This window comes from Artemia franciscana, chromosome 15 (genome assembly GCF_032884065.1).
Source record: "Artemia franciscana chromosome 15, ASM3288406v1, whole genome shotgun sequence".
NCBI classification, from domain to species: domain Eukaryota; kingdom Metazoa; phylum Arthropoda; class Branchiopoda; order Anostraca; family Artemiidae; genus Artemia; species Artemia franciscana.
The window spans coordinates 20081361-20100723 of NC_088877.1; the positions used below are offsets into that span (position 1 = coordinate 20081361).

Genomic DNA, 19363 nt, shown 5'->3' on the forward strand with positions numbered 1-19363 from the left:
TAATTTTTTTTTCGCCAAAATAGGTTGATGTGGCAATACTGCTGGCTGATTAGCTGGCGTTGCCTGATTTTGATAAATTCTAAATGTCCAAACTTTTAATTAACAGATCTTTGTTAAGGAAAAAATAATTTCAAATTACTTGTAAAGAATAAGAGTCCGTAAATTTCCACTTGATTAAGCAAAATTTATTTTATTTTCCTGTTCAGCCACTAAATTCAGTGCTAAAATCAATGCTTAATTTTGAATTTCACTAAAGCAATTTCACTAAATTGTCAATGCTACTGTGTCAATACTGTGTTTCAATACTACTGGTTCCTAATTAATTCATATTGGAGTGTTTATCACTACAATTTGCTTCTGGTAATGACTATTGTCAACTTTTTTAGTTGTTTTGTTATTCAGTTGGTAGTATTTAGCCCAACTCTAAAGTTGAACACTTTTCTCACAAATTTGCGAGTTCTTAGAGCCTTCTGTATGCTGATAATCTTTGTAGATTGACAGTAATATTTTATCTTTTTTTTAGTGAGCTGTGACTTGGTTTCAATTTGGTGAAAGAAAGAGAATTTTCATTTATTTTGTATATGGAAAATTCAAATAAAGATCCACATTCTTTCGTATCAAAACTTGTCTCACTTCACTTAATGTACAGATTATGATTCTTTTATTTTAATCCTTCTTTGTCCGCGAGGGCAGACATGTGTAGTAATAGTTTTGGGTTTGAGACAGATAAGTCCTTTTCGTTTTTGACGTTACTGCTGACCTAGTGTTGGAACGGGGATACTAATCTGGAGGAACTCTGATACATTGTACTGAAATTCTGGCGGAGCCACAGTTTCGGAGCACGTCTAGGATCATTTAGAATTCATACAACTTTTAGAGTTTTGAAGAAAAAGTTGCGCTTTGAATGTTCAACTGTCATGGCGTTTTTACTTAAAAATTGGACTTCGTTGCAAAATTAGCAGAAAGATTTAGTCATAAAGAATCAGTACTGTGTTTTTATTTATACAATCGAAACTTATAGAACAACTGCACAGTTCAATGAGATGATCTAAATCTTAGATCTTTTTGAAAGGATAGTACACAATATCCAAAATGCAGGGCATTGATTTTTTAAAACCTCCGGCCCACGACCCTCCATCTAATGTTAAATTGCAAGCTGTTTAGTGTTTTGTTGAACAGGAAAAAATAATTGCACGGTGACTAGGAACGGTTGTAAAAATTGTTTTAATTTCCTTTTTTCAAAATAGCAACTTGTTTTACATGTGAAACACGAGAAAACTCACATAAAAAAAGAAAACAAAGATTTTTTTTTGTAATTATTTAAATAAATAGAATGAGATATCTATTAACAAAATTTTACGGCTATGCGTATTTTGAACGCGTTAAATTAGTTCAAAAATTTATAAATAAAAAAAATCCATTTCTCACCTTATATATAGTAAATACAGTATTGCACATCAAATAAGGTTGTTCAAATACTTTTTCAATAATATGCCCTTTGCCAGTAAAAATATCACAGGTAATCAAATTGATATTGAAAAGTTTTTATACTTTTTGACTTAAAACTGACCCTTTTGCATATTATTTTAAATTTGAGAGACCGCGTCTTCAGGAATATTGGTTTCTATGATTTAATTTTTAACATTGCTCTCAATTTGTGAAGCTACCTCGCAATTTTTGTTTTTACTTACGAATTTTCCACCAAGTGAGTCTGGTCTATACATAGCCATTCCTTATAATACTACTTATTGCCGTAAATAATCTTCCAATGTTGCATCAGATAATCCCTTCATTTCTTCTAATAGACGCTGGCCGAACTGTATTCGGTAGTTCGACTTGGCGTTTCCTGGAAAGAGGATGGTATTCCTGCCGTGATTTACAATCCATCCCCACTCTAGTATGCCAGCTCAAAGACCTACTTGTTCAGGTGTTTGCTGAAAAATTTGGTTTTAAAAAATGGGATGAGCAGGGGTGTAATTTGCTATAGGACAGGGGGGGGGGGTTGCCCCCCTCGGCTGAAAATTGGTTTCTTCAAAAATCTTCAAAACTGAGATAATCCTGCATAATTCAAGTATCAACAGAGAATGTATCTTAGAACAATTAAATTTTTTTAGCAGCCTAAAGATGGATAGTGAAACATTTGCTTGCTTAACAATGTTTGAAACACGTGTGTCCCACTTAAGATCATTAGAAATTGTGACACCAAGGAGCTTAACATGTTTCACTAGCATTTCGGGTGGGATTGGGTCACAAAAAAACATGAATAGATTTCAAGAAAATGATCGTCATTATCTGTGATTTAGTAGGATATACTGTCATATTTAGATTCTTAGATTCATCCGAATACTGGGTTAGGATTTCAACGGGTTCTCTTAATGTTCCTATGACATACTTCAAGGTTCTACAAGTCATCCACATATTTCCATCTTTGGGTGAATTCCTTGCCAATTTTGTTAATCATGACAAGAAATAAGAGTGATGCCAATAAGGTTCCTTAAGGTATTCCACAATACCTAGGAAGGAGGGTTAGAGCAGATATTTTTCTATTTTACAACTTGTGATCTGTTTGAAAGGAACGATTTAACAATATTTACTAATAGTGGGTTAGTTTCAAAGTTATCCTGTAGTAAATGAACTAGAATATTGTGGTCAAAAGATGCTATTCCATGGGCCAATCAGAATGTTCAAATGTAAGATAGCTTTCTAAACTAATGACATCTGTTTTATTCATTCAATCTTATCTTCTGCTTTACTGCTGGGAATGTGCTTGAGGAAAAAAAAAGCCGTGTTGACTTTTCAGTTTAAAAATTAAGCTCGTTTTTCTTTTCATAGATGCTATTCAATGGGCCAATCAGAATATTTGAATGTAGGATAGCTGTCTAAACTAATTACATTTGTTTTATTCATTCAATCTGATCTTCTGCTTTACTGCTGAGGATATGCTTGAGGAATAAAAAGCCGTGTTGATTTTTCAGTTTAAAAATTAGGCTCGTTTTTCTTTTCATAGAGGCTATTCAATGGGCCAATCAGAATATTCAAATGTAGGATAGCTGTCTAAACTAATTACAATTGTTTAATTCATTCAATCTGATCTTCTGCTTTACTGCTGAGGATATGCTTGAGGAATAAAAAGCCGTGTTGATTTTTCAGTTTAAAAATTAGGCTCGTTTTTCCTTTCATAGTTGCTATTCAATGGGCTAATCAGAATGTTCAAATGTGAGATAGCTTTCTAAACTAATGACATCTGTTTTATCCATTCAATCTTATCTTCTGCTTTACTGCTGGGAATGTGCTTGAGGAAAAAAAAGCCGTGTTGACTTTTCAGTTTAAAAATTAAGCTCGTTTTTCTTTTCATAGATGCTATTCAATGGGCCCATCAGAATATTCAAATGTAGAATAGCTGTCTAAACTAATTACATTTGTTTTATTCATTCAATCTGATCTGCTTTGCTGCTGAGGATATGCTTGAGGAATAAAAAGCCGTGTTGATTTTTCAGTTTAAAAATTAGGCTCGTTTTTCTTTTCATAGAGGCTATTCAATGGGCCAATCAGAATATTCAAATGTAGGATAGCTGTCTAAACTAATTACAATTGTTTAATTCATTCAATCTGATCTTCTGCTTTACTGCTGAGGATATGCCTGAGGAATAAAAAGCCGTGTTGATTTTTCAGTTTAAAAATTAGGCTCGTTTTTCTTTTTATAGTTGCTATTCAATGGGCTAATCAGAATGTTCAAATGTGAGATACCTGTCTAAACTAATGACATCTGTTTTATCCACTCAATCATATCTTCTGCTCTACTGCTGGGGATGTGCTTGAGGAATAAAAAGCTGTGTTGACTTTTCATTTTATAAATTAAGCTCTTTTTTCTTTTCATTGATGCTATTCAATTGGCTATTCAGAATTTTCAAATGTGAGATAGCTGTCTAAACTAATTACATTTGTTTTATTCATTCAATCTTATCTTCTGCTCTACTGCTGGGGATGTGCTTGAAGAATACAAAGCTGTGTTGACTTTTCATTTAAAAAATTAAGCTCTTTTTTCTTTTCATTGGTGCTATTCAATTGGCTAATCAGAAATTTCAAATGTGAGATAGCTGTCTAAACTAATGACATCTGTTTTATCCACTCAATCTTATCTTCTGCTCTACTGCTGGGGATGTGCTTGAGGAATAAAAAGCTGTGTTGACTTTTCATTTCAAAAATTAAGTTCTTTTTTCTTTTCATTGATGCTATTCAATTGGCTAATCAGAATTTTCAAATGTGAGATAGCTGTCTAAACTAATGACATCTGTTTTATCCACTCAATCTTATCTTCTTCTCTACTGCTGGGGATGTGCTTTAGGAATAAAAAGCTGTGTTGACTTTTCATTTTAAAAATTAAGCTCTTTTTTCTTTTCATAGATGCTATTCAATTGGCTAATCAGAATTTTCAAATGTGAGATAGCTGTCTAAACTAATGACATCTGTTTTATCCACTCAATCTTATCTTCTGCTCTACTGCTGGGGATGTGCTTGAGGAATAAAAAGCTGTGTTGACTTTTCATTTTAAAAATTAAGCTCTTTTTTCTTTTCATTGATGCTATTCAATTGGCTAATCAGAATTTTCAAATGTGAGATAGCTGTCTAAACTAATGACATCTGTTTTATCCACTCAATCTTATCTTCTGCTCTACTGCTGGGGATATGCTTGAGGAATAAAAAGCTGTGTTGACTTTTCATTTTAAAATTAAACTCTTTTTTATCTTCATAGATGCTATTCAATTGACTAATCAGAATTTTCAAATTTGAGATAGCTGTCTAAACTAATTACATTTGTTTTATTCATTCAATCTTGTCTTCTGCTCTACTGCTGGGGATGTGCTTGAAGAATACAAAGCTGTGTTGACTTTTCATTTTAAAAATTAAGCTCTTTTTTCTTTTCATTGGTGCTATTCTATTGGCTAATCAGAATTTTCAAATGTGAGATAGCTGTCTAAACTAATGACATCTGTTTTATCCACTCAATCTTATCTTCTGCTCTACTGCTGGGGATGTGCTTGAGGAATAAAAAGCTGTGTGACTTTTCATTTTAAAAATTAAGCTCTTTTTTCTTTTCATAGATGCTATTCAATTGGCTAATCAGAATTTTCAAATGTGAGATAGCTTTCTAGACTAATAACATCTGTTTTATCCATTCAATCTTATCTTTTGCTTTACTGCTGAGGATGTGCTTGAGGAATAAAAAGCTGTGTTGACTTTTCATTTTCAAAATTAAGCTTGTTTTTCTTTTCATAGATGCTATTCAATTGGCTAATCAGAATTTTCAAATGTGAGATAGCTGTCTAAACTAATGACATCTGTTTTATCCACTCAATCTTATCTTCTGCTCTACTGCTGGAGATGTGCTTGAGGAATAAAAAGCTGTGTTGACTTTTCATTTTAAAAATTAAGCTTGTTTTTCTTTTCATAGATGCTATTCAATTGGCTAATCAGAATTTTCAAATCTGAGATAGCTGTCCAAACTAATGACATCTGTTTTATTCATTCAATCTTATCTTCTGCTCTACTGTTGGGGATGTGCTTGAAGAATACAAAGCTGTGTTGACTTCATTTTAAAAATTAAGCTCTTTTTTCTTTTCATTGATGCTATTCAATTGGCTAATCAGAATTTTCAAATGTGAGATAGCTGTCTAAACTAATGACATCTGTTTTATCCACTCAATCTTATCTTCTGCTCTACTGCTGGGGATGTGCTTGAAGAATAAAAAGCTGTGTTGACTTTTCATTTTAAAAATTAAGCTCTTTTTTCTTTTCATTGATGCTATTCAATTGGCTAATTAGAATATTCAAATGTGAGATAGCTGTCTAAACTAATGACATCTGTTTTATCCACTCAATCTTATCTTCTGCTCTACTGCTGGAGATGTGCTTGAGGAATAAAAAGCTGTGTTGACTTTTCATTTTAAAAATTAAGCTCTTTTTTCTTTTCATTGATGCTATTCAATTGGCTAATCAGAATTTTCAAATGTGAGATAGCTGTCTAAACTAATAACATCTGTTTTATTCATTCAATCTTATCTTCTGCTCTACTGCTGGGGATGTGCTTGAAGAATAAAAAGCTGTGTTGACTTTTCATTTTAAAAATTAAGCTCTTTTCTTTTCATTGATGCTATTCAATTGGCTAATTAGAATATTCAAATGTGAGATAGCTGTCTAAACTAATGACATCTGTTTTATCCTCTCAATCTTATCTTCTGCTCTACTGCTGGAGATGTGCTTGAGGAATAAAAAGCTGTGTTGACTTCATTTTAAAAATTAAGCTCTTTTTTCTTTTCATTGATGCTATTCAATTGGCTAATCAGAATTTTCAAATGTGAGATAGCTGTCTAAACTAATGACATCTGTTTTATCCACTCAATCTTATCTTCTGCTCTACTGCTGGGGATGTGCTTGAAGAATAAAAAGCTGTGTTGACTTTTCATTTTAAAAATTAAGCTCTTTTTTCTTTTCATTGATGCTATTCAATTGGCTAATTAGAATATTCAAATGTGAGATAGCTGTCTAAACTAATGACATCTGTTTTATCCACTCAATCTTATCTTCTGCTCTACTGCTGGAGATGTGCTTGAGGAATAAAAAGCTGTGTTGACTTTTCATTTTAAAAATTAAGCTCTTTTTTCTTTTCATTGATGCTATTCAATTGGCTAATCAGAATTTTCAAATGTGAGATAGCTGTCTAAACTAATAACATCTGTTTTATTCATTCAATCTTATCTTCTGCGCTACTGCTGGGGATGTGCTTGAAGAATAAAAAGCTGTGTTGACTTTTCATTTTAAAAATTAAGCTCTTTTTTCTTTTCATTGATGCTATTCAATTGGCTAATTAGAATATTCAAATGTGAGATAGCTGTCTAAACTAATGACATCTGTTTTATCCACTCAATCTTATCTTCTGCTCTACTGCTGGAGATGTGCTTGAGGAATAAAAAGCTGTGTTGACTTTTCATTTTAAAAATTAAGCTCTTTTTTCTTTTCATTGGTGCTATTCTATTGGCTAATCAGAATTTTCAAATGTGAGATAGCTGTCTAAACTAATAACATCTGTTTTATTCATTCAATCTTATCTTCTGCTCTACTGCTGGGGATGTGCTTGAAGAATAAAAAGCTGTGTTGACTTTTCATTTTAAAAATTAAGCTCTTTTCTTTTCATTGATGCTATTCAATTGGCTTATTAGAATTTTCAAATGTGAGATAGCTGTCTAAACTAATGACATCTGTTTTTTCCACTGAATCTTATCTTCTGCTCTACTGCTGGAGATGTGCTTGAGGAATAAAAAGCTGTGTTGATTTTTCATTTTAAAAATTACGCTCTTTTTTCTTTTCATAGATGCTATTCAATTGGCTAATCAGAATTTTCAAATGTGAGATAGCTGTCTAAACTAATAACATCTGTTTTATCCATTCAATCTTATCTTCTGCTTTACTGCTGAGGATATGCCTGAGGAATAAAAAGCTGTGTTGACTTTTCATTTTAAAAATTAAGCTCTTTTTTCTTTTCATAGATGATATTCAATTGGCTAATCAGAATTTTCAAATGTGAGATAGCTGTCTAAACTAATTACATTTGTTTTATTCATTCAATCTTGTCTTCTGCTCTACTGCTGGGTATGTGCTTGAAGAATACAAAGCTGTGTTGACTTTTCATTTTAAAAATTAAGCTTTTTTTTTCATTGATGCTATTCAATTGGCTAATCAGAATTTTCAAATGTGAGATAGCTGTCTAAACTAATGACATCTGTTTTATCCACTCAATCTTATCTTCTGCTCTACTGCTGGAGATGTGCTTGAGGAATAAAAAGCTGTGTTGGACTTTTCATTTTAAAAATTACGCTCTTTTTTCTTTTCATAGATGCTATTGTATTGGCTAATCAGAATTTTCAAATGTGAGATAGCTGTCTAAACTAATAACATCTGTTTTATCCATTCAATCTTATCTTCTGCTCTACTGCTGGGGATGTGCTTGAAGAATACAAAGCTGTGTTGACTTTTCATTTTAAAAATTAAGCTCATTTTTTCTTTTCATTGATGCTATTCAATTGGCTAATCAGAATTTTCAAATGTGAGATAGCTGTCAAAACTAATGACATCTGTTTTATTCATTCAATCTTATCTTCTGCTCTACTGCTGGGGATGTGCTTGAAGAATACAAAGCTGTGTTGACTTTTCATTTTAAAAATTAAGCTCATTTTTTCTTTTCATTGATGCTATTCAATTGGCTAATCAGAATTTTCAAATGTGAGATAGCTGTCTAAAATAATGACATCTGTTTTATCCACTCAATCGTATCTTCTGCTCTACTGCTGGGGATGTGCTTGAAGAATAAAAAGCTGTGTTGACTTTTCATTTTAAAAATTACGCTCTTTTTTCTTTTCATAGATGCTATTCAATTGGCTAATCAGAATTTTCAAATGTGAGATAGCTGTCTAAACTAATAACATCTGTTTTATCCATTCAATCTTATCTTCTGCTTTACTGCTGAGGATATGCTTGAGGAATAAAAAGCTGTGTTGACTTTTCATTTTAAAAATTAAGCTCTTTTTTCTTTTCATAGATGCTATTCAATTGGCTAATCAGAATTTTCAAATGTGAGATAGCTGTCTAAACTAATGACATCTGTTTTATTCGTTTTGTTCAATCTTATCTTCTGCTCTACTGCTGGGGATGTGCTTGAAGAATACAAAGCTGTGTTGACTTTTCATTTTAAAAATTAAGCTCTTTTTTCTTTTCATTGATGCTATTCAATTGGCTAATCAGAATTTTCAAATGTGAGATAGCTGTCTAAACTAATGACATCTGTTTTATCCACTCAATCTTATCTTCTGCTCTACTGCTGGGGATGTGCTTCAAGAATAAAAAGCTGTGTTGACTTTTCATTTTAAAAATTAAGCTCTTTTTTCTTTTCATTGATGCTATTCAATTGGCTAATCAGAATTTTCAAATGTGAGATAGGTGTCTAAACTAATGACATCTGTTTTATTCATTCAATCTTATCTTCTGCTCTACTGCTGGGGATGTGCTTGAAGAATACAAAGCTGTGTTGACTTTTTTTTTAAAAAAAATAAGCTCTTTTTTCTTTTCATTGATTTTATTCAATTCATGTGATCAGTCGGATCACATGCTCATGATTGCCCACTTACAGATCAAACTACGTGCCCAAAAAAAGACACAGCAAGATCTGAAGAAACTGTACGACACGGACAAGCTACAGGATCAAAAAATCCGCAGAGATTTCTGTATCTCTGTATGGAACAAATTTGATGCCTTGCCTGTTGAGGCAAATGACTCAGAAAGTGTCGAAGAGAAATGGGAAAAATAAAAAGTGCATACACGACGATTGCCGCAGAAAAGCTAGGTTTCCGAAAGAAACCAAAGGAAATGTGGATCTCTGACACAACATGGAAACTGATAGACGAACGAAAGGCACTTAAGCAAGCCATGCTCATAGATACTACAAGGTGTTCAGAGCTGGCAACAAAACAATTATACAAAGAAAAAGATAAAGAGGTAAAAAAGAGTGCAAGAAAGGACAAGAGACAGTTCCTTGAAAAGAAAGCAGCTTTAGCTGAAGAAGCTGCTAGGAAGGGTGACTCCAAGACTGTCTACCGATTGACAAATGAGATGGTAGGAAAACAAAGCAGCCGAATCACCCTTGTCAAGGACGAAAATGGATCAATTATATCTGATCCAGAAAAAATTGACGAGAGATGGGCTTCCCATTTCGAAAAACTTCTGAACAGACCGAGAACTTGCGACCAAGCTAACGTACCTGATATCCCTTTTATGTATCTAGACATCAATACAGATCCTCCGAATGCTGAGGAGATCATGCATGCAGCAAAGAAGTTAAAAAATGGACGAGCCCCGGGTATTGATGGTATCTCAGCAGAAATGCTGAAGTACTCAATTAGTACCTGCATATCCATTTGGCTTTCTCTCTTCACCAAAATATGGACCTTAGTGAAGGTCCCAAGAGATTGGAGCAGAGGCATTATAGTCAAACTCTTCAAAAAGGGAGATTTGATGAACTGCCATAACTGGAGAGGTATCAATCTTCTCCCTGTCTCATCCAAACTATTAGCCTCCATCATTTTGCAACGTCTGCGGAAAGCACTAGACGCAACTCTACGAGAAGAGCAGCATGGTTTCAGAACTGGGAGATCCTGTTCTGATCTAATATTTGTACTGAGAATGCTTGTCGAAGAATCAAAAGAATGGAACAAGAAGCTCTACCTCCTATTCATTGACTTTGAAAAGGCATTTGACTCAGTTGACAGAGATTGCTTGTGGAGAGTTTTGAAATACTACGGAATTCCCGAGAAAATAGTAGATATGATTATAGCGCTTTATGAAGAATCGGAATGTTGCGTAAAGACCGAAAACGGTGCAACCAGATTTTTCAAGATCATGTCTGGTGTTCGTCAAGGATGTGTACTTTCCCCCATGCTATTTATAATAATAATGGATTATGCCCTGAGATTCACATCGGGCTACGGGGTAAAAGTAAGCCACAAACAACTGTTTGATCTGGACTTCGCGGACGACGTTGTCCTTCTCGAAGAGTCTAAAGAACGGTTGCAGCAGCTGCTTGACACTATTACCGAGAATGCAGAGAATGTCGGGCTAAAGATAAACATTGACAAATCGAAGAGCATGGCCATCACAACCTCGCCACTTGTTCTCCATTGCAAAAACAAAGATCTAGAACAAGTCCAGGAGTTCAAGTACCTGGGTAGCTGGATTGATTGTGATGGAGAGATCTCGACCGAGATTAAACGTAGAATTGGACAAGCTGCAGGTGCCTTCAATAGATTGAAGCCTATTTGGAGAAGTAATAAATATTCAATGCGACTGAAGCTTCGACTCTTCAATAGCAATGTACTCTCAATTCTCCTTTACGCAAGTGAATGTTGGAAAATAAACACCCAGCTTGAAAAAAGGATCCTTGCATTTGAAAATATGAGCCTCAGAAGAATGTTGAATACAAGTTGGCAACAAAAAATTACAAATGCAGAAATACGCAGAAAAACAGGTCAACCTCCAGTCATTGAGTTGCTGAAAAGAAGGCGGTGGACATACCTGGGACACGTTCTTCGTATGGAAGAGAGCCGCCTTCCTCGAACAACCTATGAATGGAAGCCAGACGGTAGAAGAAAGAGAGGCCGCCCCAAAAATACATTGAGACGAACACATGACCGAGATCTGAGGACGGCCGGCACCTCACTAATACCTGAATGGGAAGACGTCATCGCTGCAGCACCAATGCGAGACGAATGGAGAGGCTTTGTCGACGCCCTATGCGCCACCGATGGCTCTGGAGGAACTAAGGTAATTCAATTGGCTAATCAGAATTTTCAAATGTGAGATAGCTGTCTAAACTAATGACATCTGTTTTATCCACTCAATCTTATCTTCTGCTCTACTGCTGGAGATGTGCTTGAGGAATAAAAAGCTGTGTTGACTTTTCATTTTAAAAATTACGCTCTTTTTTCTTTTCATAGATGCTATTGTATTGGCTAATCAGAATTTTCAAATGTGAGATAGCTGTCTAAACTAATAACATCTGTTTTATCCATTCAATCTTATCTTCTGCTTTACTGCTGAGGATGTGCTTGAGGAATAAAAAGCTTTGTTGACTTTTCATTTTAAAAATTAAGCTCTTTTTTCTTTTCATAGATGCTATTCAATTGGCTAATCAGAATTTTCAAATGTGAGATAGCTGTCTAAACTAATTACATTTGTTTTATTCATTCAATCTTGTCTTCTGCTCTACTGCTGGGTATGTGCTTGAAGAATACAAAGCTGTGTTGACTTTTCATTTTAAAAATTAAGCTTTTTTTTTCATTGATGCTATTCAATTGGCTAATCAGAATTTTCAAATGTGAGATAGCTCTCCAAACTAATAACATCTGTTTTAGTCATTCAGTCTTATCTTCTGCTCTACTGTTGGGGATGTGCTTGAAGAATACTTTTCATTTTAAAAATTAAGCTCTTTATTCTTTTCATTGATGCTATTCAATTGGCTAATCAGAATTTTCAAATGTGAGATAGCTGTCTAAACTAATGACATCTGTTTTATCCACTCAATCTTATCTTCTGCTTTACTGCTGAGGATGTGCTTGAAGAATAAAAAGCTGTGTTGACTTTTCATTTTAAAAATTAACCTTGTTTTTCTTTTCATAGACGCTATTCAATGGGCTAATCAGAATTTTCAAATGTGAGATAGCTGTCTAAACTAATGACATCTGTTTTATCCACTCAATCTTATCTTCTGCTCTACTGCTGAGGATGTGCTTGAGGAACAAAAAGCTGTGTTGACTTTTCATTTTAAAAATTAAGCTTGTTTTTCTTTTCATAGACGCTATTCAATGGGCTAATCAGAATTTTCAAATGTGAGATAGCTGTCTAAACTAATGACATCTGTTTTATCCACTCAATCTTATCTTCTGCTCTACTGCTGAGGATGTGCTTGAGGAATAAAAAGCTGTGTTGACTTTTCAGTTTAAAAATTAAGCTTGTTTTTCTTTTCATAGACGCTATTCAATGGGCTAATCAGAATTTTCAAATGTGATATAGCTGTCTAAACTAATGACATCTGTTTTATCTACTCAATCTTATCTTCTGCTTTACTGCTGAGGATGTGCTTGAGGAATAAAAAGCTGTGTTGACTTTTCATTTTAAAAATTAAGCTTGTTTTTCTTTTCATAGACGCTATTCAATGGGCTAATCAGAATTTTCAAATGTGAGATAGCTGTCTAAACTAATGACATCTGTTTTATCCACTCAATCTTATCTTCTGCTTTACTGCTGAGGATGTGCTTGAGGAATAAAAGCTGTGTTGACTTTTCATTTTAAAAATTAAGCTTGTTTTTCTTTTCATAGACGCTATTCAATGGGCTAATCAGAATTTTCAATTGTGAGATAGCTGTCTAAACTTATGACATCTGTTTTATCCACTCAATCTTATCTTCTGCTCTACTGCTGGGGATGTGCTTGAGGAATAAAAGCTGTGTTGACTTTTCATTTTAAAAATTAAGCTTGTTTTTCTTTTCATAGACGCTATTCAATGGGCTAATCAGAATTTTCAAATGTGAGATAGCTGTCTAAACTAATAACATCTGTTTTATCCATTCTATCTTATCTTCTGCTTTACTGCTGAGGATGTGCTTGAGGAATAAAAGCTGTGTTAACTTTTCAGTTTAAAAATTAAGCTTGTTTTTCTTTTCCTAGATGCTATTGAATCGGCTAAAACTCCGCTTGAAAAGCCTCACACTTCTTCCTAAGAGAGCTATAATGTCAACAAAAAATACAGTTGTTATCATTGTTACTGGTGATGAAATCTTAAAGGGTCAAACCCAAGACACCAATTCCCACTTTTTGTGTCAAAGATTGTATAAACTTGGTGTAAAAGTTGGAAAGATATCGACTATAAGTGATGACATAGATGAGATTGCAAGTGAAGTTAAAGACTTTTCTCAACGAATTCAGTATGTAATAACTCCGGGTGGGATTGGACCAACACATGACGATATCACTCTTGAAGGCATAGCAAAAGCTTTTAATGAGAAACTAATACTTTATCTAGAATATTGCACTTTTTTCATAGACTATGTTTTAGCTAACCGTAATAGTGATGGAAAATACAAATCTATTCGTAATAAGGATTTACTAAATATGAATGCTGAAGAAGTTAAGAATCTAGTGAGTGAATTCCCAGTTTTCAAGATGGCTTTACTCCCAGAAAGTACCCAGCCTCAATTTTTAAGAAACGAAAGTAGTGAGCTGGTATCTAAATTCCCTATTGCTCAAGTCCATATTGTATTTGTAAATTTTTAAGAAACGTTATAATAATGTATAATGTAATTTTTAAGAAACGAAACTGGTGAGCTGGTATCTAAATTCCCTATTGCTCAAGTGCATAATGCATTTGTTTTTCCGGGCATTCCACAGTATTTGAAGAAAGGCTTTATAAATTTTGAACATCTGTTTAAAAATGACAATATTTTGCATGCTACTCAAATATTCTGCTAGCTGGATGAAGTATCTATGGCAGGAATATTGAACAGAGCAGTTGTACAGTTTTTTGGGAGGATTATTTTTGGATCATACCCTAAAGTCGATCATAGTTATTACGGTACCAAAGTAACACTTGAGGCGAAAGCAGAAAAAGATATGCAAGAAGGTCATGAGTATTTAATGAAGAATCTGCCTGAAAATGCTGTTGTCCATTATGATACAAATCCTTTTGAAGATGCGTGGGATAAGCTGCAGAAAATCATTGAGCTACAGGATCTCCACTTTCAAAAGCTTGTAAAGAATTCTATTGAAGTAAGTAACAGTCTTAAATATATATATATATATATATATATATATATATATATATATATATATATATATATATATATATATTTATTGTTTGTTAATTTTGCAACTTTTCGAATTTTTATATTAAGATTGTGCTGGTTTTCTAAATATCACATTGCTAAATCCCATCTGTCCTTGAAGGTCGTCTTCGGGCCTCTTTCTTTGTAATGGCATGGACAGGCCTTCTGCATGCCTGATGGTCTTCTTCAAGACGAAGAAGGTATTAGAGGAGTGGGGCATAAAGATATCCTTCTACCTTTTTGGGGACTACCACGAGGGCAAAAATGCAGAGTATGGCCTTTGATGATGACTTTTGGGAGACAGGACTGACTCATCCGTTGGTCGTGACCAAGTCACCAAAGTTACTGAAGCTGGGTCTTAGTGGAAATTATTCGTTGGATGTTAAGGCGCTCGAGAAGTTTGAGATTCTATCACCGTCATGATTCCGTTGATTTGGCGAAGGCATTTGGCTTCAAACGCTGCAAGTTGACACCAGTCGTCTCCCTTCAGCATCTTTGTTTGACATGAGTGGATGGCAATGGGAATTATATAAGGTGTCAAAAAGTCATGTATCAAAGTGTTGGGATGGGCATAAGGGCTTTGAAACTGGAAAGTCGCTAGTGCAAACTAGCCTTTATGTTTCTCTTGAGGGATTGTTACGTTGCCTTTGCTTTGTAAGTTTTATGACCATTCCAAAAGAGCTAGTCTCCTCGAGGACATCGTTGGCTAAGGCTTGTGTATCATTACGCGTTTCAGCTATCTCGTCAATGTCTCTAAAATCTGTCACACTGTGAAACTTAGGTTAACAGTGGATCTCCTGGGGTGGAAACCGGGCTGGTATTCTTGGATGACTGCGGATAACACAGCTCTGATCTGGTGCAGTATAATGTAGGTGAAAAATTTGGCAGTATAGCTTTTTAGGTTGATAAAAAGTAGTTACCATGTATTGTCCGACCCCTTTTGTGTTGTGAAACAATTATAGCTTCACACCATGAAATTAGTAAATGTCCTTCTTGCTTGGTAGCAGGTGTGCTCTTTTGTCAGAGATCTATATGTGGTTCATGCCGGACTTTCAGCAGTTCTGCTCTGTTTCTGTCTAGGTCTTACTTGTCTTTAGGGCTCAGGTTATGTCCACTGCACGGATTTTCCGTGGAAAATCCCCCCTCTTACCATTTATTGTCCGACCCCTTTTGTGTTGTGAAACAATTATAGCTTCACATCATGAAATTAGTCAATGTCCTTCTTGCTTGGTAGCAGGTGTGCTCTTTTGTCAGAGATCTATAAGTGGTTCATGCAGGACTTTCAGCAGTTCTGCTCTGTTTCCGTCTAGGCCTTACTTGCCTTTAGGGCTCAGGTTATGTCCACTGCACGGATTTTCCGTGGAAAATCCTCCCTCTCACGAAAAAATTAATCTAGACAATTCCATCTCTGCAGAAAAATTCGTTTGGGCAGTTCCCTTGGATCATCTCCACGTGTAAGATTGAGTCAAAAAAGAGACAGTAAAAGAAATAAAACGGATTCCATATATGAATTACCGTAAATTCCTCTCATGTAAAATTTTGCCTGGAAAATTCCCCAGGTAACTTCTCTGCCAACAGAAAATCCTCTAGACAATAGGCAAATTTCATTTGCCCTTTTCCCAGGGGCTGTGGAGGGTCTTATTGTCCCAGAGGCATAGTGATTAAACTTTTAAAACATGCTGAACAATATTTCTCTCTAAAAATTTTATCGAAGGTCTTTGGGCAAAAGGGGGGCGTTGAAGGGAGTTCAGTTGCCCTCTAATATTTGTAGCTACTTAATAGGGCACTTGAACTTCTAATTTCGGATTGAATGAGACCTCTCCTGATCTTTTGCGACCATTGGCTCAATACCATCACTCCTGAAAAAAAAACAATAAAAATCGAACTAACGCACTTCTGTGATCTTTCTTCTAGCGAAAATATAAACTTCTTAATTTCCTCAAACAGGGGCCAATTACCACCCGCTGAAAATCTCCTCCCTACCCCGAAATATGACTGTATGTTTCCAAATAACAAACACTATATGTAGACAATAGGCAAATTTCATTTGCCCTTTTCCCAGGGGCTGTGGAGGGTCTTATTGTCCTAGAGGCATAGTGATTAAACTTTTAAAATATGCTGAACAATATTTCACTCTCCAAATTTTATAGAAGGTCTTTGGGCAAAAGGGGAGGGGGTTGAAGGGAGTTCAGTTGCCCTCTAATATTTGTAGTTACGTAAAAGGGCACTTGAACGTCTAATTTCGGATTGAATGAGACCTCTCCCGATCTTTTACGACCATTGGTTCAATACCATCACTCCATTGAAAAAAAGATAACAAAACAATAAAAATCAAAAACGCACTTCTGTGATCTTTCTTCTAGCGAAAATATAAACTTCTAAATTTCCTCAGACAGGGGCCTGAATCCTCGAGAGTAAGGTTCCCTGATTTGCTGAATCAGATGGTCTAATTTTCATTAAGATCACTTACTTTTTGTGATGTTTCTCCCTTTTTTTTGGAAATCATGTGATTTATGTGATCTATGTAGGAGGATCTTTCCTTGGAGGAATATGTCATGGGCGAAGAGAAATTCAATGAAAAGGGCGCAGGATTTTCTAGCATTACTATAAAAAAAAACAATGAAAAAATAATCATGAAAAAGTTTTTTCAATTGAAAGTAAGGAGTAGTATTAAAACTTAAAACGAACAGAGATTATTAAGCATATGAGGGGTTCTAAAAATACTTTAGCATAAAGAGCGAGGTATTTAGGAGGAGATAAATACCTCGCTCTATATGCTAAAGTATTTTTAGTAATTTCAACTATTTATTCTACGGCCTTTCTGATTCAGGAGTGATTCTTAAAGAATTGGGACAAAACTTAAGATTTAGTATAAAGAGCGAGGTATTAACGAAGGGACACACCCCCTCATATACATAATAAAAATATAAAAGTTTGTTACGGAAGTTAATTCTTAAGTTACGTATATTTTTTACTAATAAAAATGTTCGTTAAAAATTAAAAGTTGTAGTTGCCTTTTTAAGTAACCGAAAACCCACCCCTTACTTCTCAAAATCGTCTGATCAAAATTAAGAGAAAGCCGTTTAGCCAAAAAAAGAATTAGTATGCAAATTTCATTTTGATAATTTATGTGCAGAGAGCGAAAATCAAACATCATTAATTCAAAAACGTTCAGAAATTAAATAAAAAAAACTAGTTTTTTTTAACTGAAAGTAAGGAGCAACATTAAAACTTAAAACGAACAGAAATTACTCCGTATATGAAATTGGTTTTCCTCTCCGCAATCCCTTGCTCTTTAAGCTAAAGTTTGACCCTTTGCCACAATTCTAATTTTTAAAACAATTAAAAACCTTAGCGTAAAGAGCGAGGCGTTGAGGAGGGGACAACCCATTTCATATACGGAGTAATTTCTGTTCGTTTTAAGTTTTAATGTTGCTCCTTACTTTCAGTTAATAAACTAATTTTTTATAATTAAATCCATACAAAAAACCGCTATTTGTGTCTATTCATTAAATAATATATCTATTCAAAATTATTAGTTGTGGTAAAAAAAAAATTGTTTCATTGACTTTTCATTTTGAAGCCAACATGTTACATGTTTCCCTTTTAACACAAGTCAGACCATGGACAAACCGTAAATGTAAGAGCGCCATCTATTTCAAAACAAAGATAACTTTACCAAGATTTGAAGCATAGAATAACAATGTGGTGTTTTTCTTGCCATTAATAGCATTCCGTGCGCAATAGCATTTACTTGTAGCATTGTTTTGGACATTTTACTAGACAGCTTAAATTCTTTGTACAAAATATCCTCTTCAATGGGGGGGGGGGCTGTTTTGCCTTGTATGTAAAACGTTGTTAAAAATTATGCCCATATTCAGTTTTAGTTTTGTCAGACATCTACAATATTTTTTTTATTAATAACGTATTGGCCTGCCGTTGGTTATTCCATGGACATTGTGCAGGTTTCAAGGTGGTGGGATTAATATTTGGTGATATTTGATATAAAATGCTTTTCCATATCTCATTTGGATCTTCCTTCTCTGCATTTTTTTTTTAAGATTATAATGATTCACGTTTAATACAATCTATGTTAACTGAAATTTTTAGGGCAAGCCAAAGCTATTGGCATATTATGTTGGTATACTTTCAAAATCAGACAGGAATACTTTGAAGATCAAAACATGGACTCTTAAACATATATGGTCAATCACACTGTAAGCTTTACAGAAAACACTGTGAAATGGTCATTGTTGAAGATCAATGACCTTCCTTAAAAAAAATAACACACAAACATTCAAAGGAGAAAAAGGGGGGCCAAGAGAAGTTGAAACTAAACTCTCCTGCAAAATCATGTCTTTTTTCCTTTTTGATGGTTATTACAAGAGACATTTGTTCAAAACATATATTATTTTCAGCAATAGCACAATCAAGGCTTGTAGATTTTGGGGTTGCAAGGGTAAAATATTTTCTTCAGAAAACTATTCTGATTAGCCCGAAATTATTCTAATTTACTTATTAGAAGGGGTTGCTAAAGTCTGAAAGAACATTTTGCTGTAAGAATTGTGAGTTGTGAATTTGAGAATATAGCCTTGTGCGGAGTTGCAGGTTTAGGCTGAAGCCCCCTTCACCAAAATAAATGTGGAGGGGAGCACTGGACTAACAAAGAAAATGTTTTGCGAGGACACCCCCGCCCCCTCTTATTCAGCGCTATGGTAAATAGCTACCCCGGTACTTTCAAACAGTTCGTGGTAACAAACTGTAGTAAGGAGCGACCCGGCTCAATAGTAACCAAGACTCTAAAAAATGGAATTTTGATACCAATAGCTACATCAAAAGAATCGCATTTTAATGCTAATTTTAAATATATAAGTTTCATCAAGTTTAGTCTTACCCATCAAAAGTTACGTGCCTGAGAAAATTTGCCTTATTTTAGAAAA

General features: G+C 34.5%; 1 protein-coding gene across 10 annotated transcripts in view; it reads left to right on the forward strand.

The window, feature by feature from the left end:
• Positions 1-19344, forward strand: part of LOC136036158 (probable FAD synthase) — a 41703-nt gene extending 22359 nt beyond the window's left edge. For 2 of the 10 annotated variants that reach the window (XR_010619646.1, XR_010619649.1), the window contains exon 5: positions 524-623. Coding sequence is in view for 6 of the 10 variants with exons in the window: in XM_065718215.1 (XP_065574287.1) it covers positions 13270-13875 (606 nt within the window). In the remaining 4 variants the exon portion in view is untranslated. Of the gene's footprint in view, positions 1-523; positions 624-13269 lie in introns of those variants that run through there. The other 8 variants (XM_065718213.1, XM_065718211.1, XR_010619648.1 and 5 more) reach the window with 7 other exon arrangements.
• Positions 19345-19363: the final 19 nt, after the last annotated feature.